The sequence below is a fragment of the Salminus brasiliensis genome, chromosome 9 (genome assembly GCF_030463535.1).
Source record: "Salminus brasiliensis chromosome 9, fSalBra1.hap2, whole genome shotgun sequence".
NCBI lineage: Eukaryota > Metazoa > Chordata > Actinopteri > Characiformes > Bryconidae > Salminus > Salminus brasiliensis.
In genome coordinates this window covers 38,219,422-38,244,890 of record NC_132886.1, presented here as the reverse complement: position 1 = coordinate 38,244,890, position 25,469 = coordinate 38,219,422, and the positions used below count along the sequence as shown (strand labels likewise).

General features: G+C 42.5%; 3 protein-coding genes across 5 annotated transcripts; 2 read left to right on the top strand and 1 right to left on the bottom strand.

Annotated features, from left to right (window-relative positions):
* Positions 1-4,186: 4,186 nt before the first annotated feature.
* LOC140561752 (regulator of G-protein signaling 21-like) lies at positions 4,187-7,528 on the top strand. Its single transcript, XM_072686981.1, has 5 exons — positions 4,187-4,329; positions 4,422-4,505; positions 4,999-5,060; positions 5,195-5,361; positions 6,755-7,528. Exons 1-5 carry the CDS (start codon positions 4,265-4,267, stop codon positions 6,950-6,952), a joined length of 576 nt encoding a protein of 191 aa, XP_072543082.1. The 5' UTR covers positions 4,187-4,264; the 3' UTR covers positions 6,953-7,528.
* A 1,740-nt stretch (positions 7,529-9,268) lies between these two features.
* coa1 (cytochrome C oxidase assembly factor 1) lies at positions 9,269-15,665 on the bottom strand. 3 transcript variants are annotated; one of them, XM_072688329.1, is made up of 6 exons: positions 15,583-15,665; positions 14,106-14,167; positions 12,790-12,945; positions 12,506-12,657; positions 11,742-11,818; positions 9,269-9,513 (listed from the first exon to the last, which is right to left on the bottom strand). In XM_072688329.1, exons 3-6 carry the CDS (start codon positions 12,941-12,943, stop codon positions 9,435-9,437), a joined length of 462 nt encoding a protein of 153 aa, XP_072544430.1. In that variant the 5' UTR covers positions 12,944-12,945; positions 14,106-14,167; positions 15,583-15,665; the 3' UTR covers positions 9,269-9,434. The 3 variants fall into 3 exon arrangements, with proteins under 3 accessions (XP_072544430.1, XP_072544432.1, XP_072544431.1); XM_072688331.1 differs by having other exon boundaries at positions 12,790-12,922; positions 15,583-15,664; XM_072688330.1 differs by lacking the exon at positions 15,583-15,665 and adding an exon at positions 14,385-15,567.
* Positions 15,666-16,843: 1,178 nt separating this feature from the next.
* Positions 16,844-25,127, top strand: blvra (biliverdin reductase A). The gene is made up of 7 exons (XM_072688313.1): positions 16,844-16,925; positions 17,701-17,824; positions 18,942-19,061; positions 20,316-20,413; positions 21,260-21,367; positions 21,668-21,836; positions 22,151-25,127. The coding sequence occupies exons 2-7, from the start codon at positions 17,706-17,708 to the stop codon at positions 22,413-22,415; spliced, it is 879 nt and encodes a 292-aa protein (XP_072544414.1). The 5' UTR covers positions 16,844-16,925; positions 17,701-17,705; the 3' UTR covers positions 22,416-25,127.
* The last annotated feature ends 342 nt before the right edge of the window (positions 25,128-25,469 follow it).

The window sequence follows — 25,469 nt, the reverse complement described above, 5'->3', positions numbered from 1 at the left end:
CCTGGAATTAACATGCGTTTCATATCCGGACAGTATGCCGATCTACTTTGACCGGATTCTGTTTACACCTGACATTAACATGCGCTTTGTATCCAGATAGTATCCGGATCTACTTGGACCGGATTCTGTTTCTACCTGGCATTAACATGCATTTTGTATCCGAGTAGTATCCGGATCTACTTGGACCAGATTCTGTTTACACCTGACATTAACATGCGCTTTGTATCCAGATAGTATCCGGATCTACTTGGATCGGATTCTGTTCCCACCTGGAATTAACATGCGTTTCATATCCGGACAGTATCCCGATCTACTTTGACCGGATTCTGTTTACACCTGACATTAATATGCGCTTTGTATCCAGATAGTATCCGGATCTACTTGGACCAGATTCTGTTTACACCTGGCATTAACATGTGTTTTGTATCTGGATAGTATCCGGATCTTCTTGGATCAGATTCTGTTTCCACCTGGCATTAACATGCGTTCTCTACTGATCTACTTTTGTGTGATTGTGTGTACGCCAGGCATTAACTTGCATTCTGTATCCGGATCTATGTGGACCAGCTTCTGCATCAATTCGGTTTTACTTTTCGTGAACAACAGCTTCTCGTCGAAACTGCCCTGCTCCGGGAGACTGTGAGCAGTTTAGAGGAACGATGGGGGTTCTTCTACAACGCTGTGGTTTAACAACATTGCAGTAACGGCTCTATCATAAGATTTCAACCATAAGAGCACAAACTCAAACTGGTTTCATGAACAACGGCGATGAATTCAGTGGCTCTTCAGTGCTGGTTCTTCCCCAGATCCCCAGATCAGAATCCAGTAGGACACCACTGGGACGTGGTGGGATGGGAGATTAGCAGCATGAAGGAGTAACTACAGGACTGCAATCAAGTCAACATGGACCAGAATGTCAAAGGAACGTGTCCCGCATCCTATGGAACCCATACCATAAAGAACTGGGGCTGTTCTGAGAGCAGAAAAACAAGGGAGGGTATTGTCAACAGCAGTCTGGGACCAACGCACACAGGACGTTCATGTTAAAAGGCTGACGGCTGACAATGGCGTTTCTATTTTAGTCAGCAGTGCCCTAATCTGATTCAACAGACTGCTTGTCTTACATACGCACATGATTACTCAACCTCAGTCTTATCTTGATGGCGGAACCATTCCCAAGGCCCGACACTTGTCATCGTTGACCAACAAAGGAAACTAATGGTGTTACTGCACTGCCTCCAGCAGTGGTGGATCAGTGACCTTCCCTAACCCAGCAGCACATATATATATATATATATCTGATCAGACTTAGGCTTGCACAGCGCCCATCTGCACGGTATCTAAATGCCATCTTATAGGGGTCAAAGATTGAATTTCAGACAAACCTACTCATGAACATGGCGTCTCTTTCAGTTCTCAGCCCATGTTTATTCATTTCTGCATTTCCGTTCTATTTTTAGACCATTCTTGTTTCAACGGTGGAGGTTATCATGCGACGAATCGTGTGGTGAAGCTGCTACAGGATGGTACTTCACATGACTACTTTCCAACCCACGTCCAAAAGTTTGTGGACACGCCTGCTCATAAACAATAAAAAAAGGACTCTACTCTGGAGCAGATAACCCTAGATTAACCTATTGGCACCATCCTGCCTAACGTCAGGCGTGGGCTAGAGGGGTATAAAGCCCCCCCCAGCATTAAGCTGTGGAGCAGTGGAAGAACTGTGTTCTCTGGAATGATGGTGGTGCTCTATCCAATATTTTTGGAGCTAATCCAATACTCACTAACGTCCTTGTCCAGTCAAATTCTCACAGCAATGCTCCTTAAAAATCTAGTAGAAGGTTTTGCTCGGACAGTAGAGACAGAGAACTTCTTAATGCCTTTTCAAATTTCAGAAGAAACAAGGAATGAGCAGGTGTCCAAATACTTTTGTCCAAGCCAACTGTGCTCTCTCAGGCCTGCTTGTGAAAACGGCAAGGCCTGTGTGGGCTCCTGCTCCATAGCGGTGAGTACCTACTGAAGGTGGTCCAACACCGTTAACCTGTGGGAGGCGCTGGAACGAAAGGTTCTCTCAGGTTCTGATACCAGAGAATTTTGTGCAGTGAGCTGTTTGGCAGGACCAACAGTGTATTAGGCAGGTGGTCATAATGTTTTGGCTGGTTGAGTGTATATCTTTTGCAGTGCCTGAATAAATTGATTGATATGTTCTTCCTGCCTATCGAATACCTACGAAGACAGTAAACCACTCAAACCCTCACAGCGCCAGCCCTGCCCTACCCTTCCCTACCCTCCGGCAAAGTTCCGCTCCGAACCAACTCAACATACCTCTCTAGGGTCACGTCACCTCTCACGTTTCCTCTCACGTGGATCAGATGCGATCAAACCCTCAAGATCTAGTAGAAAGCCTTCTTTCCTGGACAGTAGAGAGAGAGAGCTACTTCAACAAAAGCAGGACAGACTTTTTAATAGCCTTGATTTCAGAAAATAAACAAAACAAAACAGTGAATTAGCAGGTGTCCCAATACTTTTGTCCTTTTATATTTTATATTGAACATCCAAGCAGACTGTTTTATTGTTAATAAACAGTTAATTAATGTTGATCAGTACTTTTAAGCAAATTTTTCAGCTACATTTTCCTAGCAAATCAGGCTAACGTGCTAACCAGCTCTGTTGAATAGAATTAAGTGAAGGAAGACGTTGTTGAACTCAAGGTGTGATTTGAACGATTATGGTGATTATGGCTGGATAACCGGTGCTGGCGGGCCGGACACTTCCCACTATAGCCACTGTTCTTACTAGCGTAGCAGTTCTGAGGTAAATCTTTAAGCGTGGAGTCGTTTCAACCACGTAACTTTAGAAATGTGGATGTGACCCATCAGAGTTCTCGAATCCAGTGACTTACACGTCCGACAGTGTTGAAACTAGCATAGAATTAGCAAATGCCCACAACTGACACACTAGCACCCATGCTAATAACATGCTAATGATTTAATTATGTATAAATAAACAGTATTTGACTCACTTTCAGTGGTTTGAGGGTTTAACGGAAAATGAAAACGAAAGAAAATAAAGCAACGGAAAAAAAAAAAATCACATCTGATCTCCAGGGAATTCTGATGACGCAACGTTCCAATGAACTTCCGACTTACCGAATATTCCACATACCTCTCAGGTGTTGGTGCGTTCAGGTAACGGTGTTGAGATGAATGCTGTGGGACACAACTACAGCCATATCAGCCATAACATTAAAACCACCTGTCCAGTATTGTGTGGGTCCTCCCTGTGCCTTCCAAAACAGATCTGACCGTTCGAGGCATGGACCCTCGAGACGAGACCTCTGAAGGTTGCCGGTTCAACGGACAGCCACCTTTCCTTGGAGCACTTTTGGGGTTTTTTTTTGTGTGGGTACTGACCACTGCATACTGGGAATACCCCACAAGACTTGGGGTCTGGACAATCTGGTTCTCAGACAGAGCCGGCCCAAGGCATACTCGAATTACACGGCCACTTCGGGCCCCAACGCTACCAGGGGGCCCCAAGGGCAGCAAGATATCATGATAAAAAATACAGATTTTAAAAATAACACTGAATAATAAACCGACATGGGGGACATGGGGTCACACAGGTGAAAGTGAGTCTGCGGTTTGGGCCGGCTAGCGAACAGGGGCCGGTTTCAGACACAGCTTAGGTTTTCAGGACAAATGGTGGTTTCAACATTCCTAAAATGACCCCACCTGTTAAGCCTGTTAAGTCAGGTTTAGTGGGTCCGTTAGAGCTGGGAAGCCAGCTGTGCAGGACTCACCTCTGGCCTTTATAGCTAGCAGCACTGACCAGTGTTCATACAGAAGGTAGCTAGCGAGAAAGCTAATAGCTAATAGCTAGCTAGCATAACAAATATGGTTTCATGGTTGTAAGAACTGGTGGCTGTTCTGTTGAGTCTTCACCAGAAAATGTTCTTTAATTAGATGCAATTATCTAGAACTAGCTAGAACCAACTCTGGCTGAGCCATGTTTCCACTGTGGAGGGTGGAGCCTGGGTAGGGAGTAGGGCGTAGGGAGTAGGGGGTAGGGAGTAGGGCGTAGGGCGTAGGGAGTAGGGAGTAGGGAGTAGGGCGTAGGGGGTAGGGAGTAGGGAGTAGGGCGTAGGCCTCAGCGGGGATAAAGGCTGAGCGGGGTGTGAGAGGAAGTCCCGCTGGAGTCGCTGGTTTTTCACGGCAGTGAGAGGAGGGCAGCTCGCTGATGGAGTGACACTTGACCGCCGGTTATGGAGGTCGCCGCGGAGAGGGCGGAAAATGCCGGGGGACACCAGCATCGCCCCGAGTTCACGACGTAAGCGAGACCCTTCAGAGACCTTCCAGCTCCTCTGTCCGTCCGGATTAGCTTGACCAGACCGCTGAAAGTCTCTTAAAATCTCTCCACAGACACAAACGCTGGAGATGCAGACTCCACCTGCTGCTGAAGAAGCCCTCCGTGCTGACAGCCTCCGCCGGAAAGCACTTCTCCAGGTAGAGTAGCTCAGTCCAGCGCCCTGCGCCCTGCTCCCAATTTTATTTTTATTTATTATTAAATTATTTCGTTATTTTAATTTTATATTTAAATGTACTTTATTTTAATTGAATTATTATTATAAAAATGTTAATTAAATAAATGTCATTTATTTTAGTTTTAAATGTATTTTAATGTAATTTACTATTTATTTTAATTCAATGTTATTTCATTTTGATTTAGTTAAAAAATAAATGACTTAATTAAATTAGGTCATTTAATTTTTATGTAATTTATTTTAATGTCATTTAATTATTTTAATTTGTATTAATATTTAATTGCATTTAATTGTATTTATTTAATTGAATTAAATGTCATTTATTTTAGTTTTAAATGTATTAACTGAATGTAAGTTTTAATTTAATTTTATTGTAATTGAATTTATTAAAATGTCATTTATTTTGTTTTGATTTAATGTTGTTTAAATTGAATTGTATATGTATTTAATTTCAGACCAACCCAAGGTGAAGTAAAGCAGTGGGGTCAGTCTCTGGAGAAACTTCTCGCCCATCACTGTAAGTTCTTCTACAGTAACCTAAAGGACAGGACATTTCTAGTTAAGGTGCTAACAGAATCGGTCAGAATGAGGAATCCTTATGATTTCCGATATCATCATGCATCCCTATTTTACATTCTCGCCCAACATCAGGTGGAGTGACGGTGTTCCAGATGTTCTCCAAGTCTGAGTTCTGTGAGGAGAACGTTGAGTTCTGGCTGGCCTGCGAAGACTTCAAGAAGACCAAGACATCAGAGAAGCTGGCCATCAAAGCACGGAACATTTATGAGGAATTCATCAGGAAAGACTCTCCGAAAGAGGTGAATGGCATGAATCGTAAGCAGTGTTCATGTTCAGGTCCGAGGGCGTGCTCATACTTACTTGCAGGTCCAGACAACAGCAGAGCACGAGGCATTGCCGCATTTGACTTTCTGAGTTGGTGGATTTTATTTACATCTTATTAAAAATCTATCTATATTTTATAGACTAAGACTTTCCCTGCCTTTCCCACCCTAGTCGGGGTCAGTGTAACACGGCCTCAGCTGGGCTACAGCCATGGGTGTGTATGGGAGTGTTTACATGGCCATTGAAGCACGTCTGACGTCTCTCTGCCTCATTTTGAAACCAAAACTATTAAGTCTATAATTAGCCAGTCATAACTCACGCAGAGATAATAAACATCGACACATGTCAGTGCCAGCTGCGTACGACGTGCGAGAGCTTCACCACAGTCTACCGATTGCACTGCTAGTGGCAATAACCGGGGTCCAAGCACTGTGTGCCGTTTAGGAGCCAGCAAAATACCTAGAATACCTAGAGTGTTTATAATGAGTATGTGGTCAAGGATCAAAAATTGCCTAGAAATCCTGCTACGAGGGACTGGGCATTGACCTTTTCCGATTCCTACCTTAAACCGACGCTAACACATCATCATTGGACAGCTGAACTCGCTTGGAGGTGAACACTAACCGCCAGTCAGACGTGGTGGGGGAAGAGGGAGGGCCATCATACCCACCCAGAGAGAGCTAGATACTAGTTACACGCTCTTGGATTTCTGGCCACGGATGACTAGGGCATCATCTGGGAACAAACCAGCACTCTCCTGGTCTCCCCCTAGCACTAGCAATGCTCCCGACACTAGCAGGGTAAGGACTTAACACACACGTCTCCTGCAGTACATGCAAAGTCAGCCACCGACCAGCTAACAGAGGCCTGTGCCGGCCAACGTTGCTTTAAAAGTGATGTAGGAAAGAGCACGGCCAATTGTGCTCTCTCAGATTCCGGCCACTGATGGCAAAGTCTCTTTGTTTGAAGCGAAGATAACAGTGGGATGAGGGAATACAGCCTGTCAGTTTTTAAAGCAGCATTATGTAGCTTTTTCATCTTAGAAAAGCAGCTTTAATAGCTAATAGGGTGAGTAGCATGGCTGCCGGTGCTACTCCAGGCTCAGCACGTTGCCAATTTTCAGCTTTTCACCTTTTCAGTATCTTTCAGCTTGTCAACAAACGCTGCGTAGAGCCCATTCTTTAGTATTCTAGCAGGCAGTGTCAAATTTCGCATATTGCTGCTTTAAGTTCTGACATGTCACATTTACAAAAAAGATTTTTTTAAAGAAGCCTTCATTGAACGGTTTCTTAGGGGCGCAAACGTCGAAGGTCTCGCTTAGCTTTGTATAACCGTAGTCTAAAGCAAAGCTTGTTTTCCTCCCCACAGGTGAACTTGGACTTTCACACCAGAGAGCGCATCGGCCAGCGCGTCCAGTGGCCAACCTCAACCTGTTTTGACGAAGCCCAGAGGAGAATCTTCTACCTGATGGAGAACAACATCTACCCTCGCTTTCTTGATTCTGATGTTTACCACGGCCTGAGTGCCCGCAAGGGACTGTGGGGATCCCAAAAGCCGGTGTGCTAACCACAGCCGGGTGTAACTTTATCTCCGCAGTAACGCAGCTAGCATGTGTAGCATACGGCCGTGAAGCATTTGTAATGCTGCCGATCAGGGATTTATTATTATAATGTTTTTTTTTTTAAAAACCATGTGACATTGGACCTAATCGCAGTCGGGGGAGGTCTCTTCACTATAATGAAGCACATTTGTGTCAGCCAAGCTAATGCAACAGTTTGGGATGAAGGCGGTAGACCCCGCCACATGCATTCCTGTTAGAAAGCCTGTCGGAAACCAGCTTGTAAGTTTGTATAGCGCGATATTCCTTAGAAAGTGAGCAACTTCCTGATAAATGGAACCCGCAGCTCAGAGCTGTGACTGATTTCCGGCTGATCCGAGACTGATAACGGATCCCACGACTGACCGACTTCATGAGTAATGAACAAAACGGAGCAGCGACTGCTTAGATATTTGATCACTAATAGAAATGCTGGTATATATTTTTTCATAATATGTAATTAATGATTTTTGATACTACTGAAATGTACAGTACCTTGTTCTTGGGTGAAATTACAGCAGAAATAAAAAGTTTTTTTACCTCAACCTCATTTTTATTGTCATGGGTGAAGGCTGGGAAGAACCTCAGATATTAGGAATGAGAATTTTCCAGAAGTTCTGTATCAAAGATTAGCTCAAAACTATCGCCCCTGGGCAAGCCCCTAGAACATGCCCATGTGAGGCCTGTATGGGTAGCCCAGTTGGGAATCACAGTGATGGGACCAGAAGGGGGTAAACATGGGCCCCATCTGGGATGTACACTGCATATCAGGCCTAGATGGCAAAGACCCATGTGAGATTAGAGTGGGCTGTAACAATAGGGCCCATTTGGGGAGCCCAACTGGAACCCATCTAGCCCACGTTCCACCCATGTGGTCTACCACATGAACACTTACGTCAAGGGTTCCAGCTAGAGGCGTCATCAGAGCCAATTTACAAAAATCACAGCGTTAAACAAGTCGAGTTTATCCTGAATAGCTGAGCAGAACTACAGGCACTGAATTTCCCATAAGGCCTCAGCGCCCTTCCAAACTTAGCTTGAGCAGCTAATGCTAACGCAGTCAATGTATTTTGGGTTTTTGAGAGGAGAAATGGACTTTCGTAGATAATTAAAAGAAGGTCAGCCACGCAGCAGACAAGCTAATGCTAGCTCATAGCTAGCTAGCTAGCTAATTAAACTAGCAAAAGCTTTAGTTAGCTATGTTAGCATAGGCTTTATTTATTTGCCAGCAAGGCGAGAAGATAGCTACTTAGCATATGGGCTGCAACAACTGAAAAACTGCCATACATGGACTGGTACAGACTGGACAGTGGTACCAGTGCCAGGGGCGTCGGCTATCAATAACAGGGTTGTGGGTTCAATTCCCGGGTTTGGCAAGCTGACACTGTTGGGCCCTTTAGCAAGGCCCCTTACCCTCTCTGCACCCCGGGCGCTGGAGTTGGCTGCCCACGCTGCTCTGGGTGTGTGTGTACTCACTGCCCCTAGTTCACTAGTGTGTGTGTGTGTGTGTGTGTGTGTGTGTGTGTGTGTGTGTGTGTGTGTGTGTGTTCACTACCACAGATGGGTAAAAAAAAAGCACAGTACAGTGTAGTACAGTGACAAATACGTGCACCTTTACCTTTTTTACCTTTACCTGGTCTTCAAATGCAATTTAGGGTAACCATATGATGATAAACACGAGCCCTTAATCTGCTCAGCGGATTTAAAACGGGATGAAAAGCCGCATCGAAATTCCCAAACTACTGAATTCCCACCCTGTGCTTCACTGCATGCTTTCCAACAGGTGCCCTTGACCTGTAAAAGGAAGCTGACAGCCAAATACCGCAATACAAATGAGCCTTCAGATCTCCAGCGAGATAAAGCTGCTGTGTTACGAGACTACATGACATAGACGCTTTCAGGAACAGAGCTCCTTCGAAATGAAATGCCAAGGCCTCCAGTGGAGAGCGTCCACTTCCGTCCAAGGCCTGTCATTAGAAATGCACTTTGGCCTTCAGTTGGCCTCAAACACCAAGACCTGAAGCATTTCCTCGTGAGGCCTGGAAAGCCATGGCCTCCGGCAGCGTCTTTCTTTATGGTCATCCTAAACATGACGCAGCGGCCGAATCCCTTCAAGCCGTGTCCGTTCTGAATCTGAAGTGATGAAGAGGTTGGAGTGGGTTTGAGGCCCTTGAATTAAAACATGACCAACAGCGCCCTCTGGTGGGTCAGTCAGCATCACGACCCGGTGATCCAGATCCTCCAAGACATGCTTGGTGACCAAATTGACAAATTGAGGCTCAAACTTTATTATTCGTTCCCTTGATAAATATGACCTTTTATTACACTTTTATTGTTCAAATAATTTAACTATGAACCTGTTCAATTGGAAGGCCAATAGGGTCATCATTGTCCATCATCTTAAGATTAGCAGTAGCCCTCACGAAGCCTGGTGTCCCCACCTTCATACAACTACTTCCATTCTGCTTTGGGGTAAATGTCAACAATCTCACCATCCTTGAGCTGCAAAGCCACTCGCTGGAGGCACCACCTGCAGAGAGAGGTCACGGTGAGACGGGTGTTAAAGGTCAGTGTTCTGTAGTGTAGTCACATACAGTAGATTTGCTAATAAAATTCTATTAAATACTTAATTACTATGTATTATTATAATATATATTAAATATGTAATATTTAATATATTAAATACTTAATTACATCCACAATATTCAGTACAGAAAGCTGAAATAAATTTTTGCTTTTTGATTTTACTTTTTTTTTATTTAAAAAACCTAAAATGTCACAAATAAAATGAACAAAAAATTTATTTTTACATTAAATTCCTTAGAAATTTGCTGTTTTGGACATCTGACATTTTATTCCGGCAGAGACGGTTTGCATTTAAAGGTTTTGGGGGTTTTTTCATTGCAAGTTTGAATATTTTATAACTTCTACACGCGAATTGAAAATCCATCCCAAATATTACGAAATAAAAATACTACAAAAGATTTATCAATATGAAAAAGGCTTTGTCAACCTCATACGTGTCTCTGTGTCCACACTAATAGTACATATTATTATGTTATATGGAAAAGCCCTGGAAACATAATGTATAGTAAATTATAATATAACAGTAAATGTACGTAAATTAAGCTAAATCATCAAAGTTATTGAACAAATTCTCTACAGAAAATTGCACATGAAATTGTTTGGAATTTAATACACTGGAAACAATAATTCCTATGAATTAATATTCATTCTGTGGTATGATGTGTGAGTGGTCAAGGAAATTTGAGATTTTGGGCTTGTGTGAAATGGGTGACCGTGTAAGTCCAGTGTCTGTTAGCAGTACTAGCCTGTTTGTAGAATGGTCAATGGTCAGAAGGGTCTCAGAAGACCGGGCTCCTGCAACCCACATATAGGGGTTGCGCTTTACTATGGAGCCCTTCCATTCATTCCAGAGGCACCTGCTCAGCGATGCCGAGTGGAAAGTTTCTGCTCCACCTTGTTCATTTCTTATGATATTCTAGCAAGATTCGCTAGAATACACAGTCAGGTCCAGGCACGCTTTAGAGCTGCGGGAGCTGTTTCGGGGGAAGTTACGTGTATGGGTAGTTGAGCACCTTCCCTGGAATCCTAAAAGAGATACTGAGAGACGGAAACTGAAGAGCTGGCATCTCCAGTGAGACTGAAGGGCAGAAACGTGATCGTCAAGATTGAGCAATTGAAATATAAAGCTGTGTTAATTTTATTACATTCATTTATTCAGTTTTATTTCAACGTTTTAATTTTTATTCATTTTTTTACATTTTATTTTATTTGAATTTATTTCTTTTATGTTTTACATTTTAAACTGATTCCTGTGTGATGAAGTAAGTGAACATCAAAAGCTCTTGCTTCTTCATCATGGTATGTAACTAAATTATCGTTTATTATGAAATTGTTCATGAATAGCAGTTCATGAATTCATTTGACTTAAAATATTAGTCTATATGAAATAATAGTCTTATATAAATGTTTGGACAGACGACACATTTTGTTGATTTTAAAAACATCAGTAGCGACAGATTCACTTTTTATGATTTTTAGAATTTTATTCAGCTTCTGAAGAACTTCATCAAATTAAACCAGACTAATCACACTGTTAGTAATGAAACCAACCTGCAGCTGATCAGTGTTAATTAAGCTCTAACAGTCTTCTCCATATGCTAAAAACTAAATCTCACGATACAAAATAATGTTGTCATATTTCCCAGCTCTAGCTATAAGATTTAATGCCAAGTTTAGTGATCCCTAAACCATGAAGGTCTGTTTTTAGTTTTTTAATTAGTTAAAAAATCCAAGTATTAACTAAAGGACAGATGTTAGAAATGGTAAATCAATGTTAGTAAAAAATAAAATATTAACCCCTTAAACCATTTAGTCCACATTTCTTCACTTTCATAGCTACTTTACTGTTATAATTAACAACAGTTACGTAGGCCCTAAAACAGAACCCTGTGGGACACCACCAGATATGCCAAACTAAACTGTCACTTAACAATTCACGACTCCTTATGTTTCTGCATAAGGATTAATGACTGAACAATAAATCTTGAGTTCAAAGGGTGAATATGCGACGGCTCCACCTGGCATTCTCTGGGTTGCAAATTTATAAGAAATTAAGAATAATTAAAGAAACGTATCATTTTGAAAGCCTTTAGCCTTTCTGTCATTAGGCGCCTTACATTTTTGGAAGTACTGAGAAAAGGTCATTGCTTGGAGGGTGAAGATGTACTATACCTGTTCATGAGGGTGTCTCTGGTGGATGTTGTGTACAGATAGCCCCCAGTCTTCTGTCCAGTTACTGGAATTTTCAGCTGTAAGTTGAGGGCAGTAGATTTCAGGACAGTCAGTTAAATGACAAGTTGACCAACATGCTAACGTAGATCATAGTGAATGAAGACCCACAGTAAATATCCTTACAGATGATGTGTTTGTGTGTGTGTGTGTGTGTGTGTGTCTCTCTCTCTCTCTCTATCTCTATCTCTATATATATATATATGCAGTGTGTTTGGGGAAATTAACATTTGCGCTGTATTTCATAAACCATGGACAACATTTCCCCCAAATTCCAAATAAAAACACTTGCTATTTAGAACATTTATTTGCAGAAATGACAACTGCTCAAAAACAATTACCCCAAAAATGCAAAGAAATGATTACATTTGAATAATAATTTTTTGCATTTTAATTATTATAAACAACACAGTACTAATATCTGAGCTTTGAGAGCATTCAGAAATCACTATGGTGAAATAACCTCGACTGCCAATCACAGCTCTCATGTCTTGGCCAGTCTTTCACATTGCTGTTGGGACTTTATGCCATTCACAGTCTGCAAATTCAGCTAACTCAGCTTTGTTTGATGAATTGCCTGGAATAAAACGGCTGCCAGACACGTAGAGATGCTCATTTACGAACAAAAAATGTAGTGGTCTCTGAGAGCTGTATGTAAGGCTGAATTAACTGAAATGAACTGAACTCGAACATCCAAAAAGCCTGACCTGAGCTTTGGTGTGGTCCACGCGGTTGTGATGATCAGTCAGGTGAATATTATGGATCTTCAGTGGTGGAGCTCCCAGGCTGGCCATGGCTGTGGCGTTCTCATTTAGCTGCTCAATGGCCAGATGATAATACTCTGATTTAGCAAAGTTTTCTGAAATAAACAAACAAACAAACAAACAAACAAACAAACAAACAACAAAAAAAAATCATTAAATATTAAAGCAAACATGTGATGTGGTATATATATATATATATATATAAAGGAGCTTCCTTGAACACTCACTCTGCATGAGGTAGTACATCACGCCACAGCCTCCCCCAGTTACCAGGGTAACAAATATGGTCATCTGCTGCAGAAGGTTGGTGGAAAGGCTCATCTTGAGAAACACTCTTGATCTCTCAAGCGCTCGACGAACCTGGAGAACCAGTGGAACCATCACTATGAGAACATGGGGGAAATAAACTGCTTGTTAGCACTGAGAGCTCTGCAGGGCCTGGATTAAAAACATCAGACAACCACAAATAACTTCGATAACTTAAAAACAGTCTTGTTTAAGCCATTTTTAGTGAACGTTGAATTTTCTACTGGCAAATCATGATGCTTTTTACATGACATAAAGCCATGATTTGGTCATTTACAAGAAATCATCCAGTCAACTCTGTATTTTTTAGGACATTATTATGCTGTAAAAACTGACTTTCCCCGCGGGATAAATAAAGTGATCTATCTATCTATCTGTCTATTATGTGGTTAATTCAGATTTTTCAAGAAAATTTTAAAATAAAGTCATATTCAAGGTATAATGTTGTTAACTTTGCTTATTTTAATCAATAATGCAGTTGATATTTCAATATAACTGAAGTTAACTTCGCTTTTTCCAATAAATAATGTAGTGATTTTTGCATTTAATAAGAAATATACTTGCAAATCAGTTAATCGAGAATTCCTTTTTGCATTTTATGAGAAATTGGCTTATAAATCAGTTAATTGAGATTTATTTTAAGAAAGAACATTTGGAAACAATATTTTTTTCCCCCAAAAAATAATGACGTTAATTTCGTACTTCTAAAAAACAATGCAGTTAATATATATGTTTTAAAAGTGTAGATATTTAAATGTAATGGATGCTGTTTAATAATGTAGTTTTTTGGCTTTTCATTTCAAAACAATTCCCCAATGAAATAAGACATTTTCTCTAGATAAAATGATTTAATACAAGTAAACAACACCTAGATATCTAGAAGCTCATATAGGATATATGTCACATAAAAAGATAGGTTTAAATAAATGCTATAATAAAAATAGTAACTATTTAGACTAAATTTAAAAGGATTTTACTTTCACTGCAGTTTTTTTGTTTGTCCTTTTTCTGGTTGCAGTGCCAGTCTTGACCTACAATCTATAAAACCAAATCATGAATAAAGCCGTCAGCCTTTCACATCACGCTTTAGTGCTCAACAGGTTCGACTCCAGCAGTTCTCTAAAGGAATCGCTCCATCTCAAAGCTACCTCAGGCGAACTGCTGCAAAATCATAGGAATTAATATGTGAAATCTCATGGGTCTCAAGGAAGCCTGGCCGCTTTCTGCTCCTGCTTACCTTTGGAGGAACTTTGCAACGCTAGAGGGCGCCAGAGTCCAAAACTGAATGAAGCTGAATGGCTAAAAACAAAGAATTAAGACATCAAATCAATGCAAACTTCCCCCCCCCCCCCCATTTACTGTAGTTACACCATCTTAAAAAGAGCAAGGGGGTTGGTGACCACTGATCCACATGGTTCTAAGTGCCATCAGGTTCTTCTAATATAAGCACACATCTCTTTCCAGTTGTTCTGGGGGTTCTTTTCTCACAATCTCTTCAGACCCCTTCAGTAAATACCTGGATCTTCTCGTTGAGGGAGTGGGCTCCTCATCTGCATTCTTAGAGGTACCCAGTGCCCCAATTGGCGCATTTGCAATCCTGCTCAGAGGTTCAGGCCCTGTTTCAATAACAAACCTCGCCGCCAATGTTGCTTAAAAAAAAAAAAAAAAAGACACGTCTGATGCTTTTTGGCCTGGTGAGGTCAGAATAGGCCTTTTGGGTTCGGATGAGCTACTGATTATTCCAATAAAAAGGTGGAGGAGAAATTCATGCAAAGAAGTCCTCGCCAACTGTTAAGCTGACTGAGCTCACTCTGGGTTTGCGTTGCAGCCAGTGGCACAGGGAACATTTCACTGGTAGAGGGAAGAATGGAAGCGAATTCTCGGAAGACTTGGCTTCTAAGACGAAGTCCAACGCAGCATGATCACGATCTTAAAACATGCCTCAAAATCCGGAGGTTTAGCCATGGCCCGTACACTCCCTCAACCTAAACGTCGTCCGAATCTCACCGAACTAGAAGCCTTTGGCAGGACGAACGGGGCCGAAGGTCAAAACCCAGAGGTGAACTGAAAGACCTTGAAAGCTGCTGGAAGAAGCCATGCAGGGTACCCAAACTTTTGCTGCGGGCTGTTTAAACTGTTGGCAGTAAATGGACACAAGAAAGGGTCCTAGACCTCACATTTGAGGGCTGTGTCTCAAATGTAGCACACGCTGTAGACGGCACTTCTGAGGCCGGACGGCACCCAGTCAAGTAGGAGCATCGTAAAATGCTAAGGGCTAAAGCTAACACAGCTAAACGCTAGCATATATAGCTATAGCTAATATCACTGAGCGGTCGATACCGTGTTGCCTTGGTTACTAAGAACTTCCTCACTTCACTGAGGCATCGAGGCAGCTAGCTAGCTACCTTCGGTTGCGGACACAGCCGTGGTTATGTAGTTAGCGAAAACGGCCCAAAATAAACGGCTACTTTTCCCTTTTTTACTGAAAAATATTACATTAAAACCCTGAAAATATCTACGATTTATAATAAAGCCCCCCTTCACCCCCACCTCACTCACCAACACTGATAATGCCGTTTCGGTGCTGACTAGCTAGCTAAAATCATAATGTCCACAGAAACAGTGAAGCAGCCCTTTTTTTGGTACCGAACCTTTATATGACTATAAAAACGAGCTGCACCGAATCCAGCTTCAAAAAGCCCAACATTACTGACCGTGACTTTAGACTGAAGGCTGCCTGCGGAGCCGCATGGGAGCGGCCATCTTTTTTTTGAACCGACGAGCCCTTCTTTAACCGTTTGAGCGCCGGTTCTCCCACACTCACTCATCTCAAACACGGGTCAGCAATAATATTAGATTATTACATCTGTAGATTATACATTCCAAAGTAATATAAAGCAAATTATTTAGCAGAAAATATAAAAATATTTTTAGTAGGCAAATCTATAACACAGGATCATGTGTTGCCAGATTGAGGAAAAACGGTATGGCTGCTAATAAATATGTAGAACAACCACGAAAAGACAACAACAACAACAATAATAATAATAATAATAATAATAACAATAATAATAATAATAATAATAATGACAGCAATAATAATAATTATAATAATAATGACAGCAATAATAATAATAATAATAATAATAATAATAATGACAGCAATAATAATAATAATAATAACAGCAATAATAATAATAATAATAATAATAATGACAGCAATAATAATAATAATAATAATAATAATGACAGCAATAATAATAATAATATAACAGCAATAATAATAATAATAATAATGACAGCAATAATAATAATAATAACAGCAACAATCACAATAATAATCATAATAATAGTAGTAGTATATTATAACTGTAATAAATAATAGTAATTATTATTATACAGTTATTATATTATACAGAATTATATCAGTAGCAACGAATTAATAATGATGAAAACGATCAAATAATCCTACTAATAGCTGTAATAAAGCTCAGTTATCACTATTAGCCCATTTCTGCATGAATTATGAAATTCACATCATTTCTTTCATATTGAAAAAGAAATTATTCGAAATCTACTCAAATTTGCGTTTAAAAAGACAATTTACGCGCAAGTGTTTAGAATATATTAAAATATAAACAGCAATCATATTTAGTGTTGTGTTTTTTTTTATTTTTGATTTCATTTTAATCTTTAACTGGCTTCATTTCTGGGTTAATTGTTCCTAAATATGTTATGTTTTTAATTTTATTTCTTGAATTTGCGACCTGTGATTATAAAATTTACATAAATATAACATTTATTTTACACACAGTCTCCCAATAAATAAAATATGTCTAAATACTTGGGGGAAACAGTGTAATTCTGGGGGTTTTTTGCACTCCATCAACAAAAGCACTCCAGCGAGGGAGTCCGAGTGTGCAATCTGGCAACCCACGCGGCCCAGCCCCCCCGCCCCCCTCCCTGCACGGTGCGAGTTATGAAAGTTGTGAGTTGAGAGTTATATCACTGCAGGAGGAGAGCAGTGCCGGAGAGGACAGCGGGAAGACTTTCACTGGTACGTGTCCCCAGTCCAGGCTTGTCCTCGTTTCTAACAGAGCGAGTTTGGACGTGTCGTTGTGCGACTGTCTTTCCATCGTCACCCTCCGTGGCTCTGCGCCAGGCTTGCGTTTTCTGGACAGAGCTGCATCCTCGGGTCAGAGCCGGGCTGCCTGCCTCTTTATCAGCAGAAAGGCCGGATTACAGACCTAATTACAGCTGTGTGAAAAGTCCGGGGCTGGCCGTGTTACAGCCATAAACGGAGGCTCGGTTTTGCTGCTTTTTAAACGGAACTTGTTGAGAATTTCCTGTTCCACCTTAAATCCCGCTGTTGATAATGGAGGGGCTGGACAGGCGCCGCGACGGAACCAATGCAGCATTTAAGGTGGAACGGATAATTACAATTAGAAGCGTGTGTGATTGTAATAATTGCCAAATTAAAAAGCCAGTCTTGTGTGTAATGTGCTTAAATCCATAAAAACAAACAACTAAATCCCTGATAAGGGGAATTAGAGCAATACTACAATAATTAGTACATTATTAGAGCAAATTCAAGCAATTCAAGATTACTGTAATGCAGTACTACTGGAGTACTACACATACACCAAGTACACAGCAGTACAGAAATCTAGTACTATAGTAAGGCTTATAAAAATGTAATAACTGATATAATAATATTACTGCAGTCCCTTTTTTGGAAGGGCTTGAAAGAAAAAAAAAAACAGGTGCAGAACAAGGCCTGGACGGTCCAGCCTTTAGACAGCTCCAGTAGTTGACCGTGCCTCTTTCCACAGGAAGCATGCTGGGGTCTGTGGTGGTCGGTTTGGGCATCGCCGGGAGTGTGAGGATCCGAGACATGCTGGCTCCTGTGCCCTCCAGCGCTGCGGAGAAATTGGCAGTTAAGGGATTTGTGTCCAGGTGAGTTGCCTTCTCCTGCAAAAGAGCCAACGAGGAAAAAAAGGGAATCCCACCTATTTTCCAGAATGTCCACATTATTATTCATCGCTTAAGATATAAATGAAGTCATTGGGAGTGGGTCTGGTGTACCGTGCACCGTGCTACAGACAGCTCAGAGTCCAAATTGAATGGAACCAGACGTCTAAAAAGTTTAAGGCCTCGAAAAACGATGTTGCGGGTCGTTACATGTAACGAAAAAGCAATGAATGTGTTGCCTGATGCCTGAGAAATCATTGTGCAATAGTCGCGAGATGATGTTTTGGTCTAAAACGTACTAAAATACCTTCACGGCGGAGGGATACGTGCAGGGCGCGTTAGGGAAAATAGTCCCTAAAGAAAAAAATTTCACTATAAACATTACATATAAACCCCAGGAGACATGTAGGCTCGCCGGTGGGTTCTTGCTGGTAGTTAATACATAATTAGTAGTAATAACTGGATATTTTATTATTATAATATTATAATAATCCCACAGTTTAACAGATAAGTCCATCAGGAAATCTGCCACTTAATTAACCAATTTGCCACAAGCGAGAAAAAATTCTTAAAATTAAATGACAGTAAATTACAGAAAGCAAAGTTCAACCAGACTTAATATGTAAAGAAACCACATTCGCGGCTCATTCTCCTCACTGAGCACTTTTTTTTATTGCTATGAAAGTAAAGCCAGTCGTGGTCAGTGAGGGCGACTCCTAAACTGTGAGATAAGAAGGCCTCTGAGCCGAGAGATAAGCACCCCGAGCTTCGGTGTATCAGTCGCCCAGTTCAGGAGGATGAGTACGTTAGGTCGGCGTTAACAGCGTGCTGTGTTTGTGTCTTTACTGTTCAAACTGGACAGATATGGATAATCCATAAAGCAGAGCAGCAAGTCCAGTAATCGTAGCCACGTCCAGCTACCGTCCAGAGTCCCCACAGGAAAAAACACACGCCTTGCCAAAAAAAAAAAAGGGGGGGGGGTAAGCTTCCACACCTGCAGCGGAGTGAAAGGCTGCGCGAGTGTATTTTCTGTGTGTGTGTAGTGCAGCTGCTTCTGATTATCTGTCAGTACAGGGGACTGACTGCCATTTGGTTTGTGTAGGAGGACACTGGGGGACCAGCATGGCGTCCAGCAGATCCCCCTAGACGAGGCCCTGAGCAGGGACGACATTCACGTGGCCTTCGTGTGCACAGAAAACGCCAGCCATGAGGAGCAGATCAGGTAAGACATCGCCCCATGAAGGGGGCTCTGAGTCGTCCAGCTGCTTTGCCATCAGCAGCCAGAGTCCAATGGAGCACAGTTGGCCTTGCTCTCTCAGCTGTTGTTTGGGAGCTGGGGAGATGTGCTGGACGCTGCATCAGCAGCAGTTGGAAAAGAGGAGGCGGCTGGCCGGCTTCACGTGTGTCGTAGAGGAGACGTGATGTGATAGTCTTCACCCTGCTAGTGTTGGGGGCATTTCTAGTGATAGGGGAAGTTCACGTGAGTGAGAGTTGGGTAACTGGCCAAGTGAAAAGCCCTACACACACTTTTACACTACGGGGGAAAAGGGAAATAAGGGACAGATGGAAACATAGATGGAGAGTGTTGCAATGAGTGAGTCAGAGGATTCTGTAGAAAAAGCCAAAAAAAAATCCTTCCAGTTTATTTATGGATGGTGACAAGTTATGAAATCTGAAATCATGAAAAGACAAATTATTAAAAAGGCTAAAAACGAGCATCACAACTGGAGCTTTTCGGGCCAATGGATCAAAAAGCGATAGGCCCAACAGGACAACAAGCACATACCTTAAAATCCCCCAAGGCTTGGTTTCAGAAGAAGTCCTGGAAGATTCTGAAGTGGCGGTCAAGAGTCGCCTGAATTGACCCCCATAGAAAAGTCAAAAGTCCCTTTAAGGTTTTCTTAAAGCACCTTAAGAGCTTCCTCCACAGTTTCAAACTGAAGAACCTCCAACAGTTCCTTGAGGACCTTATATACATATACATATATATACATATACATATATATAAAGAGAGATTGTACAGTTGTTCTGAATTTCATGACAAGAACACCTTTCCAACTGTTAAGCACAAAGGTGCTGTGAGCTTGTGTTGCAGCCAGTGGCACAGGCAACATTGCACTGGTAGAAGGCAGAATTCCGTTAAACACCAGCAAATTCTGGAAGTAAAAATATCACACCATCTGTGAAAACAAAAAGCTGAAGATGGAAAGATGATGGCTTCTACAGAAGGATAGTGATCCTCAACACACATACCTTTAGATTGAGAGGTGCAAACTGAAGGTTTTGCCATGGTCCTCACAGTCTCCCGACCTAAACATCATTAGAAAGTCTGTGGATAATAGAGCTCAAAAGAGCAGCGCAGGAAGGCGGCCCAGGAACCTCTCAGAGCTTTAAGCCGTTGTAGGAAGCATGAGTAGATGCTTGAACTGCTGCTTGATGCGTTTGACGTTTCTCGCCCTGTTTCATTTCCACCTAGGCGGTTTCTGGAGGCAGGGAAGCATGTGTGCGTGGAGTATCCGATGACCACCGACTACAGCTCTGCAGCTGAGCTGTGGGATCTGGCCCAGCAGAAGGGTAAGCTGAGGTTAACGTTTGTTAGTGTTAGTGCTGAAGTCAGCATGTCAGGCAGGCGTCTTCTCTCTCGCTTCTTGTTTCTCATGAGCGGCGGTGCCCAGCCGTGCCCTCTGTAAATCTACCAACTCTAACACTACTGATCCGGCTAGACGGCTCATTAACAGACCCCTTCCCAGCTGAGCGTGGTGCCCTCAAACAGCGGTTAATGAGGCCTTTGTCACTTCAAAGGCCTTTGTCACTTTTTTCAGACTTCAAAGCCAAGTGCATCATGTTTGATTCATATTTGAGTTTTTGAGATTTATTTAGAGATCAGTGTGATAATTAATAATTCAATATTTAAAAAAATATATTAAATAATATAAAACGAACGAAACAGAAAGTTATTAGATGGTTGCTATGGCATTACTATGCTGTCCCAGGTGGTTGTTATAATATTGTTAAGTGGTTACTAGGCAGTTGCTATGATGTTGTCCCAGTTGTCTGTGTTGTTAAGTGGTTACTATGTGGATGCTATGGTACTGCTAAATCATTGCTATTGTGTTGCTACAGTGGCTGCTAAGTGATTACTAAGTGGTTGCTATTGTAACCCAGGCGGTTGCTATGAAGTTGCAGAGTGGCTGCTAGTTGGTTGCTGTGGTGTTCCTAAAGGGTTGCTATAGTATCCAAGGCGGACGCTAGATAGGTGCTACAGTGTGACAAGGTGATTGCTGTGGTTTCAGGAAAGTTCCTTACCCTGATGTTGCTTAGTGGTTGCCAAGGGGTTGCTATGCAGAAACAGACGGGTTGGTCAGGTCAGTGCAGGCTAATCTGGTCAGCAGATAACATTTTCCTCTGTCCACCTTTTAGGTTTGGTTCTGCACGAGGAACACATAGAGCTCCTGACTCCTGACTTCAAGCAGCTGAAGAAGGACATAGCTGGGAAACAGCTGGAGGAGGGAAGCCTACATTTCACAGGTGCTCACGCCAAAGTTCTAATACAGTGCCATAACATTAGTACCACTGAGGGCTTTGCTGATCTTCATCTACAGCGATCCTCATATACCAGCGAGGTGTTGCTGGTATGCAGTGGTCAGTGCCCACCAGCAGGACACCTTCAGAGGTCTTGTGGAGTCCATGGCTCGAATGCACAGATCTGTTGTGGCGGCACAAAGGAGGGGGGGGCCCACTCAGTATTAGGCAGATGGTGGTAATGTTATGGCTGGTCGGTGCATGCAAGGAGTGAAACCTAGAAGCTAATTTGCTCTGTTGCTGTAGGAGGCTCCTTGAAGCCTGGCTTCGGGTTCCCCGCCTTCAGTGGCATCTCCCGGCTAACTTGGCTGGTCGACCTGTTTGGCGAACTCTCTGTCAAAGCAGCTACGCTGGAGGAGGACGAGGGAAGGCAGTACATGAAGATGACTGCTCACTTCCTAACCAAGGATCAGAAGTAAGTTTTCCTACTAACCCACCCTGTTCACAACTCCTCCCGACACTGGGAGGGTAAGACCTACCACGTCTCCTCCGATATATGCGGCACTGACATGCTCAGCCCCAGCTCTGGCTGCTGATGAAAAGTATAAGCATATAAAAATGATCCCAAAAGTCATGAACCCGAGTTGCCGATGCATCAAAGCTGGGTACCCGGCGCGTTCCTCAGAGCATGTTGGTTGCCTGATGATGATAGCGGCTGGTTGCGCAGGTGGTACTCAGACTGAGATCGAGGTGAAGAAACTTTATGTCTTGAGTCTTCCCACCCCACAGACCCCTCACCTGGATCGAGGAGCGGAGTCAGGGCATGGGCCGGGGCAAACGCATCCACCTGCGCTTCGACTCCTGCACCCTGACGGAGCTGCCCACCGGTACGAGGGAGCCTGTGGGCCTCTTCATGCAGGACCTGATCCTGTTTGCCCGCAAGCTGCAGGGCGACGTACCCCAGGAGGAGCTGCAGGCCGAGCGGCGCCGAATCCTCCACTGCCTGCAGCTCGCCGAGAACATCCGGCAGCTCTGCCAGAGTGCTGCAGCCTGAGACACACACACATACACACACACACACACACACACACACAAAAAGACGCACAAAAACAACCAGCTTAACACTCTACACATATCTTCATCAGGTTCGCGGCTTCAACATGGAACCTTTGCACTAAAAGATGTTTTTATTTATTTGACTTTTTTGGGATTTGCGTTACTTTAGCGTTTAGCAGGTTTATACAACTTTCTGCTTACCCTCAAAGAAATGGTCGGTGACCCATCAGCCAAGACATTAAGACCTCCTGCCTATTATTGTTTAGGTTCCCCTTAAGCCGCCAGAACAGCTCGGACACGTCGAGGAATGGACTCCACAAGACAGGTGTCCTGTGGTATCTGGAACACCAAGACTTTAGCGGGAGATTCATCTACCAGTTGTGCTCTTTCTGACTCTGGCTGCTGATGGCAAAGCAACTCAAGAACTCAAGTGTTGGGTCCTTGCAACTTTACTTAAGTAGACGTGAAAGTATTAGCATATATAAAAAATATCCAAAAAATTTAAATGGGGCTCAGGGTGGTCCAGCGGACTAAGGCGCTGCAACTATGAACCAGACCAGGGTTGCGGGTTCGATTCCCTGGGTCAAGTGGCCCAAATCCAATTTTCTCACCATATCCGATAGTGGCTGTTTACACTTTCACTTTCCCTAAACTGACCATCAAGGGTGGTAGCATCTTGGTCAAAATGTTAAGGCTAATAGAGTCCACAAACTTTTGTCTGAAATGTTTGCTGCAAAAACCTTTGGCCTATAAGCTCATCTAATACAGTTAACTGATAGAGCTATGTCCACCCTAACTTTGTGGGATGTTCTAGATCCGCCATAGAGAAGGAGGACTGATAATGGACGGCATAACAATGGTGCCACACAGGCCATTGACCGCTATGACCCATTGACCTTGTCAACCTCTATAGTGAACCCCTACCGTCACCTAATACAGCCCATTCCTCGACGTCTCACCAGTATCATCCGAGCCAAGGGTGGTCATTCCCACTATTAGGTAGATGGTCATAATATGCACTATATATGCACAGTGGCTTCAATGTGTTGTGGCTTATGGGTGTTTTACTATCAGGTCTTGGCTGATTGGTGGCGTTTGGGGTAAAGGGGAAAGTTGTGTAATGTTCAGTCAGTTTTCTTTGAAGTAAGCTTGTGAGATTGAGATTGGTTTCTACTTGAAGAACCAGCACAGGTTGGAGTTAGTTTAGCTTCCTGTGCTTCCTCATTTGTGCTGTGTTGCATGAACTGTTACATTATCATAAAGGGAAGCGAAAACTGCTTTGAAGGCAGCGCTGCCTCGCAGAACTACCCCCACTGGTTGTGCGTCGAGACTAGAGGTGTGTGAAATGACCTTGTGGGGGTTTTGGTCAAGACAAAACTCTTAAATAAATAATCAGAAGAAAACATAATCAATTCATATTAGATTATATAGAGGAACAATATGCGTAGTTTAGACCTTTCTTGGACTGGGATTGGGAACTTCTTTATTCTACATTCACTAGAAGAGTAGTCACCAACCCGCCTTCTGGAGATCCACCTTCCTTCAACCCAGATTGAACACTGATTCAAGTAACCAGGGGCTCCTGAAGACTGACTATATTACCTATTATATCAAGGTCTGGCCCGGCAGCCGTCTAGCCCAGGACTCTTAGGTTAGATTCTATTGTTTTTGTATTAGAAATGTTTGAGTGTGAAGAACGTTTACATCACGTAAAGCTTCTTTAGACCTTTGAAAGGTCCTTTAAACTCACTCAAACATCTCTCTTATGATTCTTTTATTGTGAAAACCACACATCATCTTCTATGATATTGTTCAAAAACCCCTTTGAAGCACCTTTATTTAGGAGCGTAGGCCTAATCATTGTCCAGGAGAACAGCCCTGGAGGTCCTTGAAGAAGATTGGCTAGATCGGAGTTGGAGCTAAAGTCTAGAAGTTTGATCTCCTGGAACAGGGTTGGTAAAACACCATGTCAGAACCAATTGGACTACGTCAGGAGCCTGAGCGATATCTCGATTGATCGTAGGTATCGTCTGAGAAAGACGACGAGCCCAACCCAGAGTTAACCTTTGTATAACTAGGTGGAGGCCATCAAATAGATTACCTCCACAGGTCAGAAACATCCCAGTCTATTGATTTATGAGAACTAATAATCATAACATAATCGTCAGTGTCTGTATTTAACCCCTTACAGTCCCAACAAGCGTAAAAATGTTTGCTGTTATTAAACAGACTGCTGTGGTTTGTGCCTTAAAGATCTTGATAACCTTTGCATGCTTATTACTTTGCTATTGCTTCTTCTCACTCAAAGTAGGGCAGCTATTTGTTGTATGTTTGTGAGACCCCCACCCCCTACCTCCCCCTCATGTTAGAGGAGTCTATATGAAAGCAAAGTCACGTTTATGAGCTGAGAAAAGTTCAAAAGGAAACTGCAAGAGAATCAAGCCCCATTTTTTTAAAAATTCGAAATCTCATCTGCCACGGAGGCCTTAGTGGTCGGTCATGTGGGCAGAGAGTTGCAAAAGGAAGAGCGTCCCTGATTTACATCCTAATGAATGATTTAAACAGAAATGTGGAAAACTGGGTGGACTTCCTCTTTAAATTGTCCAAATTTGTTTTTGCTTTCTCTTTTTATTAATACATTTTTCTGCACATGGTCTGAGACATATCTGATGCTCTTCATACATATAAAAATAAACAGTGCCTGCTCTCACCGTGGTATCGTCTTTTACTGTACTGCAGAATGAACTGTCTGTTGCTGCTATACCCATTTATCTTCAAGAAAGGGATATACAGAATTTATTTTAGTTTTTAAATAATTTATTTCTAATTTCTATTTCTAAGTTCATTTTCTACTCAATTTCAAGGCCAATTACCCAATCCTCTTCATGGGAACTCCCTCCCCCCCCAATCATGCGCCTAACACACTAGGATGGTGAAGACTAGCACACGTCTCCGACGACACGTGAAGCCGGCCAACGCCTCCCCAGCTCCGATACAACAGCTAAAAGACGCCAGTGCTGACCATCCCCACACTAGGAGTGATGTGTGGAGG

Excerpts from the sequence above, each read along its gene's own strand:
- blvra (XM_072688313.1), top strand. The coding sequence starts at position 17,706 with ATGCTGGGGTCTGTGGTGGTCGGTTTGGGCATCGCCGGGAGTGTGAGG. Across the intron at positions 17,825-18,941 it reads GTTAAGGGATTTGTGTCCAG|GAGGACACTGGGGGACCAGC; the intron begins GTGAGTTGCCTT and ends TGGTTTGTGTAG. Across the intron at positions 21,837-22,150 it reads TTCCTAACCAAGGATCAGAA|ACCCCTCACCTGGATCGAGG; the intron begins GTAAGTTTTCCT and ends CCCACCCCACAG.
- coa1 (XM_072688329.1), bottom strand. The coding sequence starts at position 12,943 with ATGGTTCCACTGGTTCTCCAGGTTCGTCGAGCGCTTGAGAGATCAAGA. Across the intron at positions 12,658-12,789 it reads GATGTACTACCTCATGCAGA|AAAACTTTGCTAAATCAGAG; the intron begins GTGAGTGTTCAA and ends TGTTTATTTCAG. Across the intron at positions 9,514-11,741 it reads AGAGACACCCTCATGAACAG|GTGGTGCCTCCAGCGAGTGG; the intron begins GTATAGTACATC and ends CTCTCTCTGCAG.
- LOC140561752 (XM_072686981.1), top strand. The coding sequence starts at position 4,265 with ATGGAGGTCGCCGCGGAGAGGGCGGAAAATGCCGGGGGACACCAGCAT. Across the intron at positions 4,330-4,421 it reads CATCGCCCCGAGTTCACGAC|ACACAAACGCTGGAGATGCA; the intron begins GTAAGCGAGACC and ends ATCTCTCCACAG. Across the intron at positions 5,061-5,194 it reads GAAACTTCTCGCCCATCACT|GTGGAGTGACGGTGTTCCAG; the intron begins GTAAGTTCTTCT and ends GCCCAACATCAG.